Genomic DNA, 21,873 nt, shown 5'->3' with positions numbered 1-21,873 from the left:
GCGTGACGTGACGTCACGACCCCTGCAGCCTGAACTCACCGTTCGGAACAACCCCTTCAAATTCTCTCAGGTTGCAGCAACTTATAAGCCAAACCCAAAAAAGTTGCCATGTAGCCATAACCTAACTGCTAATATGGTTGACAGCTGGTGACCTTCAACCTGTCTTATAACACCAACAATTTGTATCGCCTTTGAGTATATGCAATATTGTTTATTACATTACCTGTATTAGCAGAAGGAGAATGCCAACACTGACAGTAGGGACGGGGTGGAACGTTGGCCGGATTTCCGCCTGCAGTTTCTGTGACGGCAGGAGAGGGGCATCCAGTAAACAATCATCATCTGCGCTCTGGGTCAGCTCTCCAGAACTCTGCATTAGAACAGAAGGTGATCAGAGGATTATTACCGGTCAGTGACCGACCACTGAAAGATACTGTAGCAATAATACCATAAAGGCGAGTAAGGCCTTTAGTTGTAAGTGTAAAAAAAAATCTTTATATTTTTTAAAAGGTTTATAGATTTCACCCCATGGACCTTGTAGAAGTCTTCATAAAGCACATGGGCATACAATATAATACCCCAACCAATATAGTTCACTCTAGACCAGTGGTCTCCAAACTGAGGACCTCCAGATGTTGCAAAACTAGGACTCCTAGAATGGTCGGACAACAGTTTGCTGTTCGGGCATGCTGGGAGTTGTAGTTCTGCAACAGCTGAAGGTCCATAGTTTAGAGACCTAGGGGGAGATTTATCAAAACCCATCCAGAGGAAAAGTTGCTGAGTTGCCCATAGCAACCAATCAGATCGCTGCTTTAATTTTTGAAAAGGCCACTGAAAAATTAGAGAAGCGATCTGATTGGTTGCTAGGGGCAACTCAGCAACTTTTCCTCTGGAAGGGTTTTGATAAATCTCCCCCCTAGGCTTTAGACCATTAAAGGGTTGTGTAAGACTAGAAAAACTGAGCTAATTTTCTCCAAAAACACAATCACACTTGTTGTGTATCGTATTACAACTTCAATACCATACACAACCTGAGGACAACTGTGGGGCTGTCTCTTGAAGAAAAAAAAAATGAAAAAATATACAAATAATGAAAAAAAAAAAAAAAAAAAACAGCTCTGTTTTTCTAAGGCTGGGTTCACATCACGTTTTTGCAATACAGTTCTCCTATCAGGTTTTTGATATAGCTGGCAATTACGATGTCACTTGAATTCTTCATGTTGTTTCACGACCAATGCTAAACATGATCACTATCATTTCAAGCTACCTCTCTGATTCCTAGTGTATATGTAAATCACTTCTTTAGACAAAAAGAACTCCTCACTCCAACAAAGAAACGTATCAGTCTTGGCCACTAGGTGTCTCTCTTTCCTACAATCTGTTGTCCACTGTCTGTTAGGGTTCACACTAAGGAATTTACGAAGGGAATGCCACGCAGGAATTTCGGTCGGAAATGACGCTGTATGAAGCTTTAAGGGGTATTCCAAGATTTTTTTTTTTATTTTATTTTTTTTATTTGACTACGATACAGGGACTTTAAAGTTAGTGTAGTTCATAATATAGTGTCTGTGCCTGTGTTTCATGATGGTCTCGCAATTCTTATGTGATTTTTGCCCCAATGTACATACAAAATGAGTGTTGTCTCAAGTTTTCCCAGGTTGCAGTGCGGCCCAAGACATTACATCACTAGTCAGGTGATGACAGGAAGCCTGTCTGCTTCAACGGGTGGAGTAACTGCGGGGTGGAAAAGATCATTCGGCAGTGAACTGTAGTTTTACAACAGCTGGAGGCACCCTGGTGAGAAAACACTGGTCTGTTGTTCACAGCAAAGCAAGAAAGGCAGAACACCTGTGCTTCAATGGGTGGGGTGGCTGATGTGTGGGAGGGAGAAAAGTGACCTCACACTTACACAAAATGAATTATGGGATTTCCAACAGAAATATCCATTTCACAAAAAGATAGAACATGATGCATGAAAGGCAAATCAAGGCTTTCCACTTATCTCTCTTCACCCATAAAAGATATGGGCAAGTGCTGCCTTCCTGAAAGTAATCCCCCTCCCCTCCTTTAACCATCATCATTATAGTCAGCCTTCCTTGATGGGATCCAGCACTGTTGTCTGTAGTGCTGTACTGTATGTAATTTCCCGACATAGTGCTAACTTGTTTATTCTAGTGCACTACAGTCGAGCACAGCAAAGAGGGGCAGGACTTGCGAGCAGGTGCTCTCCTGTTATTGGTCAAAGTAGTAAGGGAAGTGCCTGTGTGTGTATACAGCCCATCTCTGGTTATGCCCCCTGAAATGAAAACAGTAAGTAATAGCTGCACCATGAAGGGTACTCTCTGGGGATCAATAACAGCAGCGAGAACACTAAAATCCCCTTGTCCACCACTCTTAAAGGATACTCTGGTGAAAACCTTTTTTCTTTTAAATCAACTGGTGGCAGAAAGTTAAACATATTTGTAAATTACTTCTATTAAAAAATCTTAATCCTTCCTGTACTTATTAGCTGCTGAATACTACAGAGAAAATTATTTTCTTTTTGGAATGCTCTCTGATGACATCACGAGCACAGTTCTCTCTGCTGACGTTATTATAATAATAATAACGCTTTATTTATTGTTGTCCTTAGTGGGATTTGAACCCAAGTCCCCAGCACTGCAAGGCAGCAGTGCTAACCACTGAGCCACCATGCTGCCCTTAGCATACATCTGCTATGCATGGTTGCTAAAATGGACAGAGATGTCAGCAGAGAGCACTGTGCTCGTGATGTCATCAGTGTTCCAAAAAGAAAGGAATTTCCTCTGTAGCATTCAGCAGCTAATAAGCACTGGAAGGATTAAGATTTTTTAATAGAAGGAATTTACAAATATGTTTAACTTTCTGCCACCAGTTGATTTAAAAGAAAAAAGGTTTTCACCGGAGTACCCCTTTAAATGGGCACTGTCATGAAATCTAAAAATTGATATGTTGTAGTACTTAAGTATTACAACATATCTAATATACTTTAATTTAAAAAAAAGTGATTTTAAACAAGTTTAAAATCACTTTTAAATTCGGCCACTAGGGGTCGCCCTCCTAGTTGCCGAATGCATTCTGCAGTGACGTCACTACTGGATTTTGAGTCATTTCAGCCTGGCAATGAGTCGAAATCCAGTCACTGCGGTGCTCGCTCGCGCCTGTCAATCAGACAGACGAGAGCGAGCACGCTGATAGCTGGGGCTGCGCGCATTGGCCAGCTCCCGCCCGCCCCCGTTACCCTGTCCGGAGGCCGTTACCCTGTCCGGAGGCAGCTCATTGATCCTCCGGTAAGTCTTCACCACTGGACAAATGGGGTGGGAGAAGCTGGGTTCGGGAGAGCGCCGCCGCCGCCGCTGCTGCTCCCGAAGTAGCACTGCTGCGCTAATAAAGTTATTGTTTTCACCACAGGGTGCATCCAGCTGTTTCACCACTACAACTCCCAGAATGCCCTGACAGCCAGTAGATGTCAGGGCAAGCTGGGAGTTGTAGTGGTGAAACAGCTGGAGGCACCCTGTATAGTGAGCTAAGGGCGGAAGTGCCGGCCCCAGCAGGCATCAGTGACGTGGTGCCTGCTGGGGAAGTCTGCTTGGTAGTGAGCACACTACCAGGCAGACAAAAAGGGATTTTAATATAGTAAAAAAAAAATGTAAAGGGAGGGAGGGGGTTAGGGAGAGATGGGCAATAGGCAGGAACAGAAAGAAAGAAAAAATGGATGGTGGGAGCTACCCTTTAAGGACTTCAAAAAACAAAGCAGGCTCACAAGTAACCCACAGCTATTATTCCTGAAAATTCCCACAGACAGAGGTCTTCAGTAATCTCGAGTCACTTTCTATATGTACTAGCTGTGCTCTACAGTACACTTACCTGCAGCAGATTTGTTGCAGAAATGTCTGTGGCTGTCCCATATCACCAAATAAGGTTCGTAAAAACTCATGCACATTCTGCAGAAACCCCATTCAAATGTATGAAATTTATTTAAAGTGGATTTAATTTCAAAATGTGAACATACCTTTTAGATAAACTAGGGGATCCATGTGCTAATTTTCCAGGCAACGTCAACATAATAAAAATAGTGGTGCCTGTTCCATAGTTAAGATGGCAGATTTGCAGATTAGGTGCTGCCAGAAATAACTGGTTGAAAGAAAATGGAATACTAAAAAGGTGCTCATATGCCCTCACTAGTTATTGTCTAAAAAGCTATCGATCATATCTGCACCCCACATTAAAGGGGTACTCTGTCCCTAGACATCTTATCCCCTATCCTTTGGATAAGACGTCTGAGCATGGGGATCCCACGGCTGGGGACCCCCGTGATCTCCCTGCTGCACCCGGCAATCGTGTAGAGCGTCGGGTGTAGCTCCGGAGGCCAGTGTCCAGCGCCCACTTTTGACGTCATGGCCTCGCCACCTCGTCACACCCCCTCCCATAGACTTGCATTGAGGGGGCATGGCCATGAAGTCATGAGCCTCCGCCCCGCATCACCAGTCATCCGGCACGGAGCGAAGATAGCTCCGTGCACCAGATGTCTGGGGTGCCGCAGCCAAGATTGCGCGGGTCCCCCGCAATCAGACATCTTATCCCCTTTGGATAGGGGATAAGATGTCTAGGGGCGGAGTACCTCTTTAAAGTCCGGCTTGGCCAAATGAGAGGTAAGCTGCTGCAGACAACTTTGGTTGTGGCTTAGCTCCCGGAAAAAAAAAAAAAAAAGGTCTGGTGGTTAAAATCCAACAGAGCTAACCCTTCTTCCCTGATATCATCGTCCAAAGGGAGAGTCTAGAAGCCCTCATACACATTGGAGCAGACAGTTCACTTAAAGGGGTATTCCAGGAATTTTTTTTTATATTTGACTTTGCTACAGGGGCTGTAAAGTTAGTGTAGTTCATAATATAGTGTCTTTACCTGTGTGCGATGGTTTTCTCACAATTCTTCTGTGATTTTCACCCCAATATTTATTTTTAACAGCATACAAAATGACTGTTGTCTCAGATTTTTCCCAGCTTGCAATGCGGTCGAGACCTGACTCACTAGTCAGCTGATGACAGGGAGCCTGTCTGCTTCAATGGGTGGAGAGAGCAATCTGCAAGTAATGCAACAACTGAAGGCACCCTGATTGAAAACCACAGGTCTGCAGCCCATTTATGTTTCAATGGGTGGGGTGGCTGATGTGTGGTAAGAAGGAAAAAGGAAACATGGGATTTGTAGGCAAACAAGAAAACTGAAAACAGGAAATACAAGTTCACAAAAAGCTAGCGACAGTGTTATGGTAATCTCACAGCATAGCTATTTAGCCCAAGACAAGCGCAGATCCTTCCTAAGCATATCCATTACTGTCTGCCAGGTACGTACTAAAATCACCTTATGCTGGATTACCCCTTTAAGTGTATGAGGACCTTAGTTTACAGTAAATACCCTGAAATCTTGCTGAGTGTTGTTGGTGGTAAAACAGGGCATACGCTTGTACCATATGCACCTAAGTACCTGTGCCATTCTTTATCATTGTGCTACATAAATGTAAAACACTAAATAAAAATGTTCAAGTATACAAGTGTCAGAAATGTATCACAGCTGTCAGAGCGCTCATGAGCAACTCTCAGGTTTCTCACACATAGTGACTCATTTGTATTGCATACATTACATGGCTGAGACCAATCAGTCATCTTCACAGAGCAAAAATAAATTGTGAGAAGACATGTTATAAATGCTAGAATATCCACGTATGTGATTTACTGGAAATTATTCTGGCATCTCAGAGCAATAAATAACAATGAAAGGAGCAATCCCCATTTACCACACATTTGGAAAAGGTCACCCTATCTTGGGGATGCATCTGATAACATTGTGGTGCCGAGATTAAACAGAGCTGGCATTATTAACTGTATACTGAACTCTAGAATGTTCTTTCTGCACTGCACAGACCTTTTACACATGGTAATGCTTTTGCTAAATCCAGAGCGGACCGCTCAAACTAGTTTTTTAGGAAAATTCAATTTGTCATCAGGTAACACAACAGTCAAAACAGAGTTAGATATTAACTAGCGTTCTGCTATGGTAAAGGACCAACATTAAGAACCATGTAGTGCATGGGAAAACTCCGGATGTTCTCTCCCAACAGAATATAAACTAAACTGTATTTGAGGTGTAACTTTTATATGAATGTAGATAATACCATTAGCTACAAGGACAATGCTGTCCTTGTAGCTATTGCCTGTTTGTCTCTGTGAGGAGTCTAAATACAGAAAGTGAGGGCAGGACACGCAGGGCTCTGTGCAGGCTCCTGGCTTGTCAATCATCCTGAACTATCAGCCAGGAGTGTGTCACAGAGCCTCATTGTACAGAGCCCTGCTTGTCCTCACAGAACAGAACCCTTTGTGGTGAGGGTGTGATGCAGGGCAGATGGAATTACCCTATGGGAAGATGGCATTAATCCCTTGTTTTCGTGACGCCAGGGCATGGTGTAACAGCTTCACCACCCGAAGGTAGGCTGCTGGATCCTGGGCTAGGCATGGGGGCAAATAATGACTCCAATGCCAAGTTCCAGAACAATGGCAGCTTTACTGAGTCAGACAGATGTAACAGTCTATACAGCTTGGCTAGGTCCATGGAGGTGACAAGTGACACCAGAGACCACAGGGCTTGCTGTGACTTATGGTGGATGCGGGCAATTTGATGCACAGCCATGCTGACTTGAAATAGATTGACTTGGACTGACTATGACAGACTATACCCAGTTTGTAGCTTACCAGGTTTTGACTTGGACCTGGGGGGTAGTGGACTTGTGGATATGTGGCTGCATGGTAGACTTTAGGCCTCCTCTGGACTCCAGGCACCCTCTTACAGGACTTGACCTTACTGCATCTCAGCTAAGCAGGAAGAGAGACAGAGCAGAGGTTCCACCCAGGGCTTATATGGGGGAGACTCTGAGGGGTCCCATAAGTCACATGTCACTGGTACCTTCCTGGGTTACAATCACATGACAACAGGTCTTAATAAAAGGCATAGCATTTTATATACAATACACTATACAACACAGGCACTTACAGAATATATATGGAGGCTGCCTAACGGGACAGCAAGGGTAAAGGGGTGCAACTCCTGTACTGGGCCACCACACCTGCTTGTCCTCAGGGCACAGAGCCCTGCTTGTCCACCCACACTTCCTGTATTTGGTCTCTTCACAGAGACACACAGGCAATAGCTGCAGGAACAAAAATACAAATTTTTTAATGTTATATTGTTTAACCCCTTAATGACCAAGCCCATTTTTACCTTAAGGACGTTCCTTGCGGTGTGTACCGCAATGCCGCAGATGCCGTGATCTGTATTGATCACGGCATCTGAGGGGTTAATGGCGGACATCCGCGGGATCGCGGATGTCGGCCATTACGGGCGGGTCCCCGGCTGCTAGCAGCAGAACCTGCCGTGTATGACGCGAGCACCCTTCCAATGCTCGCGGTCATACACCGGACGTAAATGTACGTCCTGGTGCGGGAAGTCCCGCCAAGCCAGGATGTACATTTAAGTCGGTGGTCGTGAAGGGGTTAATATTATGTAATGTGTAATCAGAAAATACACACATAACAGGGGTGTGGAAATTTTACAAAAAACTACTTGTCCACGGGACTAAAATGGAGCAAAATCTACTTGTCCCTCATGACGATCCACTTGTCCGGCCAATTTTCACTTTTATGCTCTGATTTTTTCCTCCTCGCCCTATAATAGCCATAACTACCTACTATAATAATACCTTTTAATTATTCAATAACATATTCTCCGAACCCAAAAAAAAAAAATATATTATATATATATATATATATATATATATATATATATATATATATATATATATATATATATATATATATATATATATATATATTTAGGGAAGTGAAATTGAAATAGCAAAAGATATTTTTGCAGATTTGGTGGTTTTCTTTTCTGCGCCATTTACCTTGTGGTTGAGGTAACATGTTAGTTTTATACTTCAGGCGCCTGATTACAGCGATACCAGATTTGTATCGTTTACGTCATGTTTTACTTATTCTGGACTTTTTCTAATTTTTTAATTGCCATTTTTTAACCCCTGTAGCTTTATTTTTTGCGCCATAATCTGTTTTTTGTATCGGTACCATTTTGGTATTGATCTGACTTTTTAATAGCTTTTTACTTTTTTTTCTGATATATTTTTTTTACATTTACCGTACAGGATACATAATTATATATTTTAATAGGTTGTACAATTACGCACGAAGCGATACCAAATATGTTTACATGTTTTTATATAGGAAAAGGGGGTGATTTGAACTTTTAACATGGAAGGGGTTAACCCAGTGGTCTTCAAACTGTGGCCCTCCAGATGTTGCAAAACTACAACTCCCAGCATGCCCGGACAGCCAACGGCTGTCCTGGCATGCTGGGAATTGTAGTTTTGTAACATCTGGAGGGCCACAGTTTGAAGACCACTGGGTTAATGTGTGTCTTTCAAACTTTTATAAAAATTTTTTTTTTTTTAACACATTAGATTCCTCAGACAGATGAATAGTGTTCTATTGAACTCTATTAATCTGTGTGCTCTGTGATCCATTGATAGAGCCTAGTTCAGCCAGGATCTATCAATGACAGAGCCGGACAGCAGGATAGAGTGGTAAGCCCTTCGGCTACCTCTATAGTGGATCGCCCGCCCGCGATCATGCTGCGGGGGGGAGGGGCGATCCACCCTACTAGCCCACCAGGGAGCATTCACATGTCCCTTTAGACGCCGCTGTCAGCTTTGACAGCGGCGATCTAAACGGTTAATAGCCAGCCGCGGCGATCGCCGCATGCTGGCTATTAGCGGCGGCCTCCGGCTACTGAGAACAGCCGGGGGCTGCAGAGTATGGAGCGGGCAGGAGTCCCAAGCCCGCTCCATACTCCCCTGTGAGCGCCGCATGCATCTCCCCGAGCAGACGTGCCTCCTCCCCTCAGCTCTCCGAAACTACAGCTAGGGGGAGTGAAGGCAGAGGACGCAGATCTGCACGGGGAGCAATAAGCCACGCCCCCTCATCTCCCCCCGCACGTCTGCAGAGCAGGGGGAGAGAAGACAAATACACAGCTTCTCATCTCCCCTCCATACAGACTGCAGAGGTCCGGGCGACTTGTCAGGTCCGGCCCTGCTCGGGCTAAGGGCCGGACAAATTCACCTGCCCGGTGCCCAAAACTGCTTGTCCTGGGCGTCTGGCAATAGAAATTCCACATCCCTGATTTTATATTATATATATATATACGCGCAATACATTCACTTTTAAAGAACTATGATATAACATCAAAAAGGAAATGGGAAGGCACACTGAACGGAATCCACATCAATACACAGATAGTGATTAGCAGTCAGCCTTGGCGATCCTATATCAATGACATCTGCGGGGTGCATACACTAAGATAAAGAATCAATATGCAAACAAAAAGAAAAAGGGTGTACGCACTCACCGCAAGGAATGTGTTGAGATGCTCCAGGAGGACGGAAGAAGCACGTACTCACGTGCAAAACTGCCGGTGTTGCCTCTGAGCGCTATCATCATGCGTCCATCCTAGGATCCCGTTACCCATGACCCGGTCCCCAGAGCATCTCGACACGTTCCTTACGGTGAGTGTGTACACACTTTCTTTTTGTTTGTTTAAAGAACTATGAGCAAACTTTTTTTTTCTGTGGCCCATTAGCCAGTTATCGGCTCCATTCGGTTTCCTCTCTGAACCACATGACCATTACTCAATGTCACCACAACTTGAAGCAGGTTATGCTTGTTCCCATTCTATTCATTACAGCAGTGTTTCCCAACCACGGTGACTACAGCTGTTGCAAAACTACAACTCCCAGCATGCTAAGTTGAAGTTTTGCAACAGTTGGATGCACCCTGCTTGGGAAACACTGCATTACAGACACATCATTGACTTCTCATTAAAGTGACCAGAGTGTGTAACTTCCCTTGTACACTTGGGTGAGTCTGTTTGCCAGTCATGTGCTCCAAGGCAAAACTTGTGCATAGGAAATGTGGTGCAGTTGTCCATAGCAACCACATCACTTTTTCATAGGCTTTTTAAAAATGAAAGAAGCTAACTGATTGGTTGCTATGGGCAACTGTCCCACTTTTCCTCTGCACAGGTTTTGTTAGCTCTCCCTCAGAGCTTATAACTGAAGTAAAGAGGCTGCATCGCTCACATGAGAGTGTAGCAGCCCCTTTAAGCCTCACCTAATATTAATGGCCTATCCGAATGAAAAAGAGTTAATAAACTAAGCACTTTGTAAAGCCACCTAAAACTTGATTCTCATATGGTTCTCATACTATACAGCTTAGGTACACTTACATCATAATTTGCTGCAGATTTGATGACTGTGAAAAAAAAGTAGAGAAGAAAAAGAAAAAAACTTAGGGGAGACTGACAAGATAGGGGATACATTTTGCATAGCCAGAGTACCCCAAAGTGTCTGATCCTGAGGAATCCAACTGCTGGGACCCCCCTCATGATCTCCAGGACAAGGCTCATGTCTTATCTTGCCGGGAGAACCCCTGCCCCCCACCACCACACACACCCCCCCCCCCCATGTCGGCGCAAATCGCAGATCAATTCAGGTCAATCGCGTCCCTGGTGACCCTTTAGCAGCATTAGTGAGGTGGTACTGGTGCTACCACACGATCATCCTGATTCCTTGGCAGGTAGCAGCCGACGAATCAGGACTCCTGCTATGGGGGTGTCCCTAACAGTACCCGCTCCACCCCTATTCTGGAAGTCAAGAGCGGGTAGCGGGAGTCTGTACCTGGCGTGGGGCCCCTTATCCCTGGCATCGGTGGTGGGATCGGGGCCCCAGGAGCGGAGTCGACGGCGGCAGGCGGCTCTGCAGAGCGCAGCAGCAGGTGGTAAGACTGTGCCTCCTGCTGTTTACCAACAACTCCCAGCATGCACAAGGGAGTTGTTGGCAGTTGTTGTTATGCAACAGCAGAAGGCACAACTACAACTCCAAGCATGCCCTTTGGTAGTTTGTGCATGCTGGGGGTTGTAGTCATGCAACAGCTGGAGGCACAGTGGTAGTAACAAACTGTGTTTTGCAACCAGTGTGCCTCCAGCTGTTGCATAGCTATAACTCCCAGCATGCCCTTTGGCTGTCCATGCATGCTGGGAGTTATAGCTATGCAACAGCTGGAGGCACACTGGTTGCAAAACACAGTTTGTAAAAGCTGGAGGTTCCCCCCAGGGTACATTCACACGGGCGGGGGTTTACAGTGAGTTTCTCGCTGCAAGTTTGAGATGCAGCATATTTTCCGCTGCAGCTCAAACTCCCAGCAGGAAACTTGCCGTGAACCCTCGCCTGGGGGAATGTAACCTAAAAACACTACATGTACATATACAACCCCCCCCCAATAAAAATGAGAAATGCCTTGTATGGCACTTTTTCTAAAACGGAGCCTCCAGTTGTTGCAAAACTCTAAGCATGCCTGGACAGTCGATACTGAAAGCATCCTGTTTGGGAAACACTCCTGCAGGGTATTTTTTGGTATAGGGGGCAAGTGTAATGCTTGCATCAGGGTCAGTCCCTATGCAAATCCCTAATTTAGGTCTCAAATGCACATGGTACTCTCTCACTTCGGAGCCCTGTCGTATTTCAAGGCAACAGTTTAGTGTCACATATGGGGTATTTTCGTACTCAAGAGAAATTGCCTAGCAAATGTTGGTGGGCTCTCTCTTCTTTTGCCTCTAATGAAAAGGTAAAGTTGGGGTCTACACCAGCATGTTATTGTTAAAAAAAAAAAAAAAAAAAAAAAAAATGTATACTAACATGCTGGTGTTGCCCCATTCTTTTAAAGAGGTAAAAGGAAAGAACGACCCCCAAAATGTATTTTCTCCTGAGTACGGAAATACCCCATATGTGGACGTAAAATGCTCTGCGGGCACACAACAATGCACACTATGTACATTTGAGGCCGAAATTGGCGATTTGCACAGGGGTGGCTAAATTTACAGCAGTTCTGACAAACACCAAAAAATAAATACCCACATGTGACCCCATTTTGGAAACTACACCCCTCACAGAAGGTAACGGGGTATAGTGAAAGTGAAAAAAAAATTTAATGCTGGTGATGCCCTACATTTTTCATTTTCACAAAATAGGGAAAGAGCCCCCCAAAATTTGTAACCCCATTTCTGCTGAGTATGGAAATACCCCATATGTGGATGTAAAGTTCTCTGCGGGCACACTACAATGCTCAGAAGGAGCACCATTGGGCTTTTGGAGAGACAATGTGTCCGGAATTGAAGGCCATGTGCGTTTACAAAGCCCCCATGGTGCCAGAACAGTGGAACACCCCCCCCCCCCCCTCCCCCACATGTGAATCCATTTTGGAAACTACACCCCTCACGGAATGTAATAAGGGGTGCAGTGAGCATTTACACCCCACAGGTGTCTGACAGATTTTTGGAACAGTGGTCCTTGAAAATGAAATATTTAATTTTTCATTTGCACAGCCCACTGTTCCATAGATCTGTCAAACGCCAGTGGGGTGTAAATGCTCACTGCACCCCTTATTACATTCCATGAGGGGTGTAGTTTCCAAAATGGGGTCACATGTGTGGAGGTCCACTGTTTTCGCACCACGTGGGCTTTGCAAACGCACATGGCCCCCGACTTCCATTCCAAACATATTCTCTCTCCAAAAGCTCAATGGCGCTCCTCCTCTTCTAAGCATTGTAGTTCACCCACAGAGCACTTTATACCCACATATGGGGTATTTCCATACTCAGAAGAAATGGGGTTACAAATTTTGGTAGACTTTTTTTCCTATCACCCCTTGTGAAAATGAAAAATCTGGGGTAACACCAGCATTTTAGTGAAAAAAATATAATTTTAAATTTTCACGTCCAAATTTAGCGGAAATTTGTCAAACACCTGTGGGGTGTAAAGGCTCACCGTACCCCTTGTTATGTTCCTTGAGGGGTGTTGTTTCCTAAATAGTGTGCCATGTTTTTTTTTTTTTTTTTGCTGTTCTGGCACCATTGGGGCTTCCTATATGCGGCATGCCCCCAGAGCAAAATTTGCTTTCAAAAAGCCAAAATGTGGCTCCTTCTCTTCTGAGCATTGTAGTGTGCCCCCAGTGCATTTGACATCCACACATGGGGTATTTCCATACTCAGAAGAAATGGGGTTACAAATTTTAGGGGGCATTTTCTCCTATTACCTCTTGTAAAAATGGTAAATTTGGGGGGACAGCATTTTAGTGAAAAAAAAATTCATTTACACATCGGACTTTACCGAAAAGTTGTTAAACACCTGTGGGGTGTTAAGGCTCACTGTACCCCTTATTACGTTCCTCGAGGGGTGTAGTTTCCCAAATAGTGTGCCATGTGTTTTCTCTTCTGGCACCATAGGGGCTTCCTAAATGTGACATGCCCCCCTCCCCCCCCCCCAAAAAAAAAAACATTTCAGCAAGATTCACTCTCCAAAATCCCATTGCTGTTCCTTCCCTTCTGAGCCCTCTAGTGCACCCACAGAGCACTTTACATCCACATATGAGGCATTTCCTTACTCTCCCATGCGAGTGTAAAAAATGAAGATTTTGAATTTTCTCCTTCACTTTGCTGCTATTCCTGTGAAACACCTAAAGGGTTAACACACTTTCTGAATGTCATTTTGGATACATTGAGGGGTGCAGTTTTCATAATGGGGTATTTCTAACATGAAGGCCCTTCAAATCCACTTCAAAACTGAACTGGTCCCTGAAAAATTCAGATTTTGAAAATGTTGTGAAAAATTGGAAAATTGCTGCTGAACTTTGAAGCCCTCTGATCTCTTCCAAAAGTAAAAACATGTCAACTTCATGATTCAAAAATAAAGTAGACATATTGTATATGTGAATGAATATATAATTTATTTGGTATGTCTAATTTCCTTACAAGCAGCGAGTTTCAAAGATAGAATTTTTCATGAAAATTTTCACGAAGAAATGATGCAAGTATTGACAAAAATTTCCCACTATGTTAAAGGGGTTATCCAGGAAAAAACTTTTTTTATATATCAACTGTCTCCAGAAAGTTAAACAGATTTGTAAATTACTTCTATTAAAAAATCTTAATCCTTTCAGTACTTATGAGCTTCTGAAGGTAGAAGATTTTTCTACCCATTGAAGTTAAATATTAGCAAAATCAGCTGCACAAACTATGTAGCAAAAATATGCAGCAGATCCTGTATGTGGGAATGTACTTTAAGGAAAGTTAAAGGGAACCACTCATCAGATTTTACCCTATATAAGACTTTGCAAAGCGTTATATAGGGTAAAATCTTTATCCCCACCATCTCCGGGGGACGCTCCTGCCCCCAGAGATGATGAAGATATGAAATTATAAACTAGGCCCCGCAAGGCCCCCTGGGTGGGGAGCTCCTTTTATCAGGTCTCGTTCTTCGGCTGAGGGGGAGTCTCTGCCGGCCAAAGAACGGGACCTGGTAAAAGGAGCTCCCCGCCCAGGGGACTACTTGCGGGACCTAGTTCATAACTTCATATCTTCACCATCCCTGGGGGCAAGAGCGTCCCCTGGAGATGGTGAGGATAAAGATTTTTCCCTATATAATGCTTTGCCAAGCCTTATACTGTATAGGGTAAAATCTGATGATTGGTTCCCTTTAAAGTCAGGGATCCCAGATGAGTGCCTCTAGTGGGATAAACCTGCCCAAGAGCTCCTCGTATGCAAGTTGCTTGGACCCACCCTGTTATTATAACATGAAAGCAAAAAAACTATTTGCATGAACACATGGGAATGAGCTAAACATTTGTTTACAGCAGGCGCAATAGGGTAAGAAGTTACCGGCATTGCCTTAACCTATTTTGTATCCATTGCTCCCATAGTTAATCAGTGAACTATTCTGACAAACTGGCACAGACTACAGATTACTGTTACGTGCATTCATTCATGTCCCACCATGTTAAAGACATGTTCTTCAAGAGTTTTACAGCAGTTAAATATTGAGGTTGTTTGTACAAAGAGTTAGGCTTGTTTCACACTAGCAAATTACTCCGTTTAGCAAGTTCCGTCCTAAAATCTGCTGTCACCGGCAGTAACCAAATCCTATACATCCGTTAGAAAATCCCATTATAGTCTATGGGATTTTTCTAATATCTGTTTTAATCCATTATAGCCCGTTATTGATAACGGACGTTAGTTTGTGATGGAAGATAGTACGGAAGAAAATAGTTCATTAACTATTTTCTTCCGTACTATCTTCCATCACAAACTAACGTCCGTTATCAATAACGGACTATAATGGATTCAAATGGATATTCGTTAGAAAATCCCATTATAGTCTTTGGGATTTTTCTAACGGACGTATAGGATTTGGTTACTGCCGGTGACAGCTGATTTTATGACGGAACTAGCTAAACGAAGCAATTTGCTAGTGTGAAAGAAGCCTTACAGAAAAAGCCCAATTTATTAAATAAGTTATACATGAAATACACAACTATTAAAAAAAATTCTGGTCTAACCTCAAATTTACTTGAACTTCTGAATCCCAGTTAAGGGTGCGTTCACACGTGCACATTTTTGCTGCAGATCTGCTGCAGATTTGCTTCTGCAGATTTTGCTGTCCATTAAAGTCAATGGGCAGCAAAATCTGCAGCAGCAAGATCTGCAGTAAAAATACGCACATGTGAACACACCCTAAGGGAGCAACTGAATCTACTAAGGCATCCCCTCTAGAAGGCCAAGTATTTAGGTCCTCATTTTGGTTGGTGCTAATATTTTTATCACACTAAGGAAATTCAGTGAGGAAACTCTTTGCTGAATTTCCTTTGTCGATCAACAATCTTTCTGAATGGTGCAGAAATTATTCGGATACAGCATTTATGTCCTCAGAAAGCTACCAACTGATCAAAATACTAACTAAAATATTGCAGCCTGGGTGCAGATAAGTGCCAAAGGAAAGGAAAATTCATAGTATTCTGGGGTTATAACTTGGATTGCTGCTGTGGAGCTGCAAAACCATTTACCCCAAATGGAATAATCTGTTATGTGCACATAGACTACAATATACCTCCAGTTCCACAGCATTTTGGCACTCCAACCCAACCACGAGGCACCAGACATTTCTGGTTTTAGGATGTGGGCATTTTGCAGCTTATTTCCTTTGCTGGTAAGTCAATGATAAAATAAGAAGCAAAAGAAGAGCAGAAAATTTAAATCAGCTGCAAAATACCTCACATGGCAGAATTTTCAAGCCGAGAAATTCCGCCCAGGAATTCCTGTGTAGCAGCGTCCTATTGGTTTCAATTTGATTCTGCAGCACTGTGCACTATACAGAAATCTGCTGCAGAAATTCTAATTCCTTTCATTCATGTGTCAAACTGTATTGAAGACTACGCATGTCCGAGCCTTAACCAATTCAGGTGACCTGCGGCACACAGAATGTCCAACCGGAATATCTCAGGGATAATCTACCATGTGAATGGGCTCTTAAGCGGATTGATAAATCATATTTTAAACAGCTACCATGCATCTCCATGGTAACAGACAAGTTCAGCAGTGCAATACTGCAATCTCATGCTTTCTTCCGCTTGCAGTTGAACATTTAAAGAGAATCCGGCACCTGTATCACCAGCACTCACCTATTGATACAGGCTTTTCGTGCAGGTTACACTGATGAAAATCACTTCTCCCTTCTCATTCTGTGCCTGCAGAAATCCCTGGTCTTCAGTATATGCACATGTTGAGCTTGATGCACATCTGTCAGGCCAGCATCTTCACTGTAATGCCTCCTCCACTGTGCTGACCTTCTACAGAGGGGAGTTATTGGGAGGAGGCGTTACCACCACCCCCAGAGCGAAAAACATCAAGTATGATTTTCATCAGTATCACCCGCACTACAAGCGTGTACAACAAGGTAGTGCAGGTGATACTGATGACAGATTCCATTTAAAAGGAGAACTGTGGCAAAATATTTTTCATTTTCCCTATGCCCGGGCTGCAAAAACTAAAAACAAACTTTAACTCACCTTCCTACATTCCCCCATTACGTCGATATCGGCATCCCGTTCCTCTGGTGCTGGTCTTCTTGCTGGTTCCTGGGCTCGGTGACTCATACTGTGCTCAGGGTATCGCCGGCCGCAGCAATGTCCCACCTCAGCCGGTGATAGGCTGAGCACACTGTCATGTAAGAAGCCCAGGGAGAAGGCGGAGCCCAGGCTCCTTACATGACAGTGCGCTCAGCCTATCACCGGCTGAGGTGGGACATCGCTGAGGCCGGCGATACCCTTAGCGCAGTATGAGTCATCGAGCCCAGGAACCAGGAAGAAGACCAGCACCAGAGGACGAATACGCCGATATCGACGCAACGGAGCAATGTAGGAAGATGAGTTAAAGTTTGTTTTTTAAGTTTTTGCAGCCCGGCACAGGGGAAAAGAAAAACATTTTGCCACAGTGGTCCTTTAAAGGGGTACTCCAATGGAAAACATTTTCTTTTAAATCAACTGGTGCCAGAAAGTTAAACAGATTTGCAAATTTCTTTCATAAAATCTCAATCCTTTCAGTACAGCTGCAGTATAATACACAGGAAATTCTTTTCTTTTTGAATTTCCTTTCTGCCTGACCACAACTGCTCTCTGATGACACCTCTGTCGGTACAAAAAAATATTTTTTTTAAAAAGGGGTACTCCGGTGGAATTTTTTTTATTTTTTAAATCAACTGGTGCAAGAAGGTTAAACATATTTGTAAATTACTTCTATTAAAAAATCTTAATCCTTCCAGTACTTATTAGCTGCTGAATACTACAGAGGAAATTCTTTTCTTTTTGGATCACAGAGCTCTCTGCTGACATCATGACCACAGTGCTCTCTGCTGACATCTCTTGTTAATTTTAAGAACTGTCCAGATTAGGAGAAAATCCCCATAGCAAACATATGCTGCTCTGGACAGTTCCTAAAATGGACAGAGATATCAGCAGAGAGCACTGTGTTCCAAAAAGAAAATAATTTCCTCTGTAGTATTCAGTAGCTAATAAGTACTGGAATGATTAGGATTTTTTTAATAGCAGTAATTTACAAATCTGTTTAACTTTCTGGCACCAGTTGATTTAAAAAAAAAAAAAAAAAGTTTTCCACTGGAGTAACCTTTTGACCCCTTAAGCAATGAGCCCTTTTTCGCAATTCGGACCACCGTCGCTTTATGAATTAATAACTCGAAAACGCTTTTACCAAATATTCTGCTTCTGAGACTGTTTTTTCGTGACATATTCTACTTTATTTTGGTGCTAAATTTTCGCTGTTACTTGCATCCTTTTTTGGTGAAAAATCCCCAAATTTCATGAAAATTTTGCATTTTTCTAACTTTGAAGCTCTCTACTTGTAAGGAAAATAGATATTCCAAATAAATGTTATTTTTATTCACAAACACAATATGTCCACTTTATGTTGGCATCATAAAATGGACATATTTTTGCTTTTTGAAAAAATTAGAGGGCTTCAAAGTAGAGCAGCAATTTTCAAAAAGGTCATGAAAATTGCAAAATCTGAAGGGACAGATGTTACAGAACTACAACTCCCAGCATGCCTGGGCAGTCTAGGCATGCTGAGAGTTGTAGTTTGGCAACATCTGGAGGGCTACCGTTTGGGCACCACTGTAACAGTGGTGTCCAAACTGTGACCCTCCAGATGTTGCAACTACAACTACCAGCATGCCCAGACAGCCTTTGGCTGTCTGGGCATGCTGGGAGTTGCAGTTTGGACTTCCTAGTGGTTGCCACAGTAAAGATCACTTTACCTTCACTTTCATTCCCCCCCCCCCCCCCCAAAGTGGGCCACGATCCAGCAGTCTCCAGCGACGATTCGGGGTCCCCAGGTATCTTCTCCAGGTAATGGCCTCCATCTTCTTCCCGCGATCCCCTCGACATACTGATCTGAGGAAGGGAGGGATCCTCTCGAAACGCGTAATCTTGTCCATTTTATAGTTTTTTTAATAAAATGTCCTGCTGAGGACTTTCCTATTACCTTTGGCATCTGCCTCATCTGTCTACAAGAGTCTGCAGCGCCATACCTGAGGGTTTTTTTCTGCTCTACTTCTAATATTTACTCCCAGGACGACTTGTTTCCTCCTGCAACCCATCGGCATAGCAGCGACTCGCACTACAGTACCCAGATTATATCGTGGGTGATATGCTTTTTTGCACAGATCTCAAGGTGAGCGGCCATCTATAAGCCCCGTGGGGTTGCCCCCCCACCCACCACCCGATCTATTGAGGGTAAATACACGAGGCGCCGTCCGTCGGTCCTTTCTTTTCTTTTCTCTACAGATTCCTCGACATCCAGGGGTGGGCAGAACAGGGGGTTGCCATGGCAACCCACTGTCCTGCCCTGCCATTGGTCAGAATCAGTTCTGACCAATGGCAGGGGATAGGAGATCGCAGCACTGTGACCTCACTCCTATCCCTCAGTATGATCAGGGCTGTCCCTGACAGCTCCAATCATCCCTATTTTCCGGGTGATCGGGTCACCAGAGACCCGATCAGCCCGGAATAGCAGAAAATCGCATGTCTGAATTGACATGAGATTTTCTGTGATCGCCGACATGGGGGAGTCTCAGGACCCCCCTCGGCAATGTGCCAGGATGCCTGCTGAATGATTTCAGCAGGCATTCCGGTCCGGTCCGGTCCCCAACGGCTAGCGGCGGGAACCGGAATTCCCACGGGCGTATGCATACGCCCCACATCCTTAAGGACTCGGGATGCAGGGCGTATGCATACGCCCGGTGTCCTTAAAAGGTTAAATTTTAGCCCCAAAAAGATGGAAAAAAAATACATTAATGAGCATATTTGGTATTGCCGTGTACGTAAGTGTCCGAACTATCAAAATATAGTGTTAATTATCCCATATGCTGCACGGCATAAATGTAAAAATTTGCTAAATTGCAGTTTTCTATTCAATTTCCCCACATAAATAATATTTTTTTGTTACACTGTAGACTTTATGGTAAGCTAGTGATGTCATTACAAAGTAAAATTGGTGACGCAAAAAACAAGCCCTCATATGTCTGTGAATGAAAATATAAAAAAAAAAAAAAAGTGTTATGATTTTTAGAAGGCGAGGAAGAAAAAATGAAAATGCAAAAATAAAATGGGCCTGTTCCTTAAAGGAAATCTGTCACCAGTGTCACCTGCACTAACCTGTCAGTACCGACAGGTAGTGGAGACGATACTGATGACAACAGCATTTACCTTGTCTCGTTCCATGCAGGGGATCTCTGGTAATCTTGTCCGTTAGCTTCAGCTCCGGGCACCCAGCTTGGGGCATGGGCGGAGCTTAGTGACAACACCGCTGTTGCTCTCTGCTGGGTCCCGCTGCTAGAGGACAGCAGCGGTGACATCACTAAGCTCTGCCGGTGCCCTAAGCCGAAGTTAAAGAAGATATCCAGTGGTGAAAAACTTATTTTCTATCCTTAGGATAGGGGATAAGTTTCAGATCACGGGGGATCCGACCGATGGGGCCCCCCGCGATCTGCTGTACGGGGCCCCGACAACCCGCGGGAAGGAGGAGTGTTGACCACTGCACGAAGCGGCGGCTGACACGCCCCCTCAATACAACACTATGGCAAAGCCAGGGCGCGGCCTTCGGCAATCTCCGGCTCTGCCATAGAGTTGTATTGAGGGGGAGTGTCGGCCGCCGCTTTGTGTGGTGGTCAACACGCGCTATCTGGCCAGCGAGCTGGGAGCCGTACAGGAGATCGCGGTGGGCCCCAGCGGTCAGACCCCCCATGATCTGAAACTTATCCCCTAATTTTTTCCACCACTGGACTACCCCCTCAACGGACAAGATTACTGGATATCCCTTGCATGGACCAGGACAAGGTAAGTATCTTTGTCATCAGTGTCACCTGCACTGTCAGTACCGACAGCTTAGTGCAGATGACACTGGTGAGAGATTTTCTTTAAGGGGTTTTCCAGGACTTATTGCTTGACAGCCTGATGAGTTACTACAGTATCAGGTTTTGTTTCTGGACTGTAAACACGTGGTCTGCTGCAATTTTCCCTCCGCATTCGGTTGCTGGATAGTGAGAATGTGGCGTGAATGCCATATATCATCATAACATTTGCGCACATACATTACATATAAATTATGCATTTTTAGTGCATTATTTTTTTTTCCAGAAGTTTCTTGCCAAAAGAATATATATATATATATATATATATATATATATATATATATATATATATATATATATACACACACACACACACACGTTGTGTGAACATAGCCATTGGCCCTCACAGCAAGTATGGCGCTGTAAACTAACTTCACAGCCGCAGGACCACATCGTTCAGCGGTCAAAAGTGGGGTCACAAGATGCACCCCGACCTACTGGACACAGGTAGTATATCACAATACGGAAAGAACGTCGGGAGCTGTGAAACTGCTCACAGGACACCACGCAGTATAAGAAAGGACACCACGCAGTATAAGAAAGGACACCACGCAGTATAAGAAAGGACACCACGCAGTATAAGAAAGGACACCACGCAGTATAAGAAAGGACACCACTCAGTATAAGAAAGGACACCACTCAGTATAAGAAAGGACACCGCGCAGTATCAGAAAGGACACCGCGCAGTATAAGAAAGGACACCACGCAGTATAAGAAAGGACACCACGCAGTATAAGAAAGGACACCACGCAGTATAAGAAAGGACACCACGCAGTATAAGAAAGGACACCACGCAGTGTAATAGAAAAACGTCACATACTGTAGTAGACGCATAATAAGACGTTCACTCGGGAACAGAACGCAGCAAACTATAAACAAAGCCCCAGAGAGTGCGGTCATGTGACGGGCCAATCACGTGACACAACATG

At 44.0% G+C, this 21,873-nt stretch overlaps 1 protein-coding gene across 7 annotated transcripts in view; it reads right to left on the bottom strand.

The window, feature by feature from the left end:
- Window positions 1-21,873, bottom strand: part of TMEM192 (transmembrane protein 192) — a 113,230-nt gene that overhangs the window by 45,214 nt on the left and 46,143 nt on the right. For 2 of the 7 annotated variants that reach the window (XM_056561302.1, XM_056561313.1), the window contains exon 2: window positions 224-370. In XM_056561302.1, coding sequence (XP_056417277.1) covers window positions 224-370 — 147 coding nt within the window. Of the gene's footprint in view, window positions 1-223; window positions 371-7,059; window positions 7,217-10,359; window positions 10,386-10,810; window positions 10,961-21,764; window position 21,873 lie in introns of those variants that run through there. The other 5 variants (XM_056561293.1, XM_056561257.1, XM_056561267.1 and 2 more) reach the window with 5 other exon arrangements.

Source organism: Hyla sarda, chromosome 1, assembly GCF_029499605.1.
Source record: "Hyla sarda isolate aHylSar1 chromosome 1, aHylSar1.hap1, whole genome shotgun sequence".
Taxonomy (NCBI): Eukaryota; Metazoa; Chordata; class Amphibia; order Anura; family Hylidae; genus Hyla; species Hyla sarda.
The sequence above is the reverse complement of the archived record's forward strand: the minus strand, read 5'-3'. Positions and strand labels throughout refer to the sequence as shown.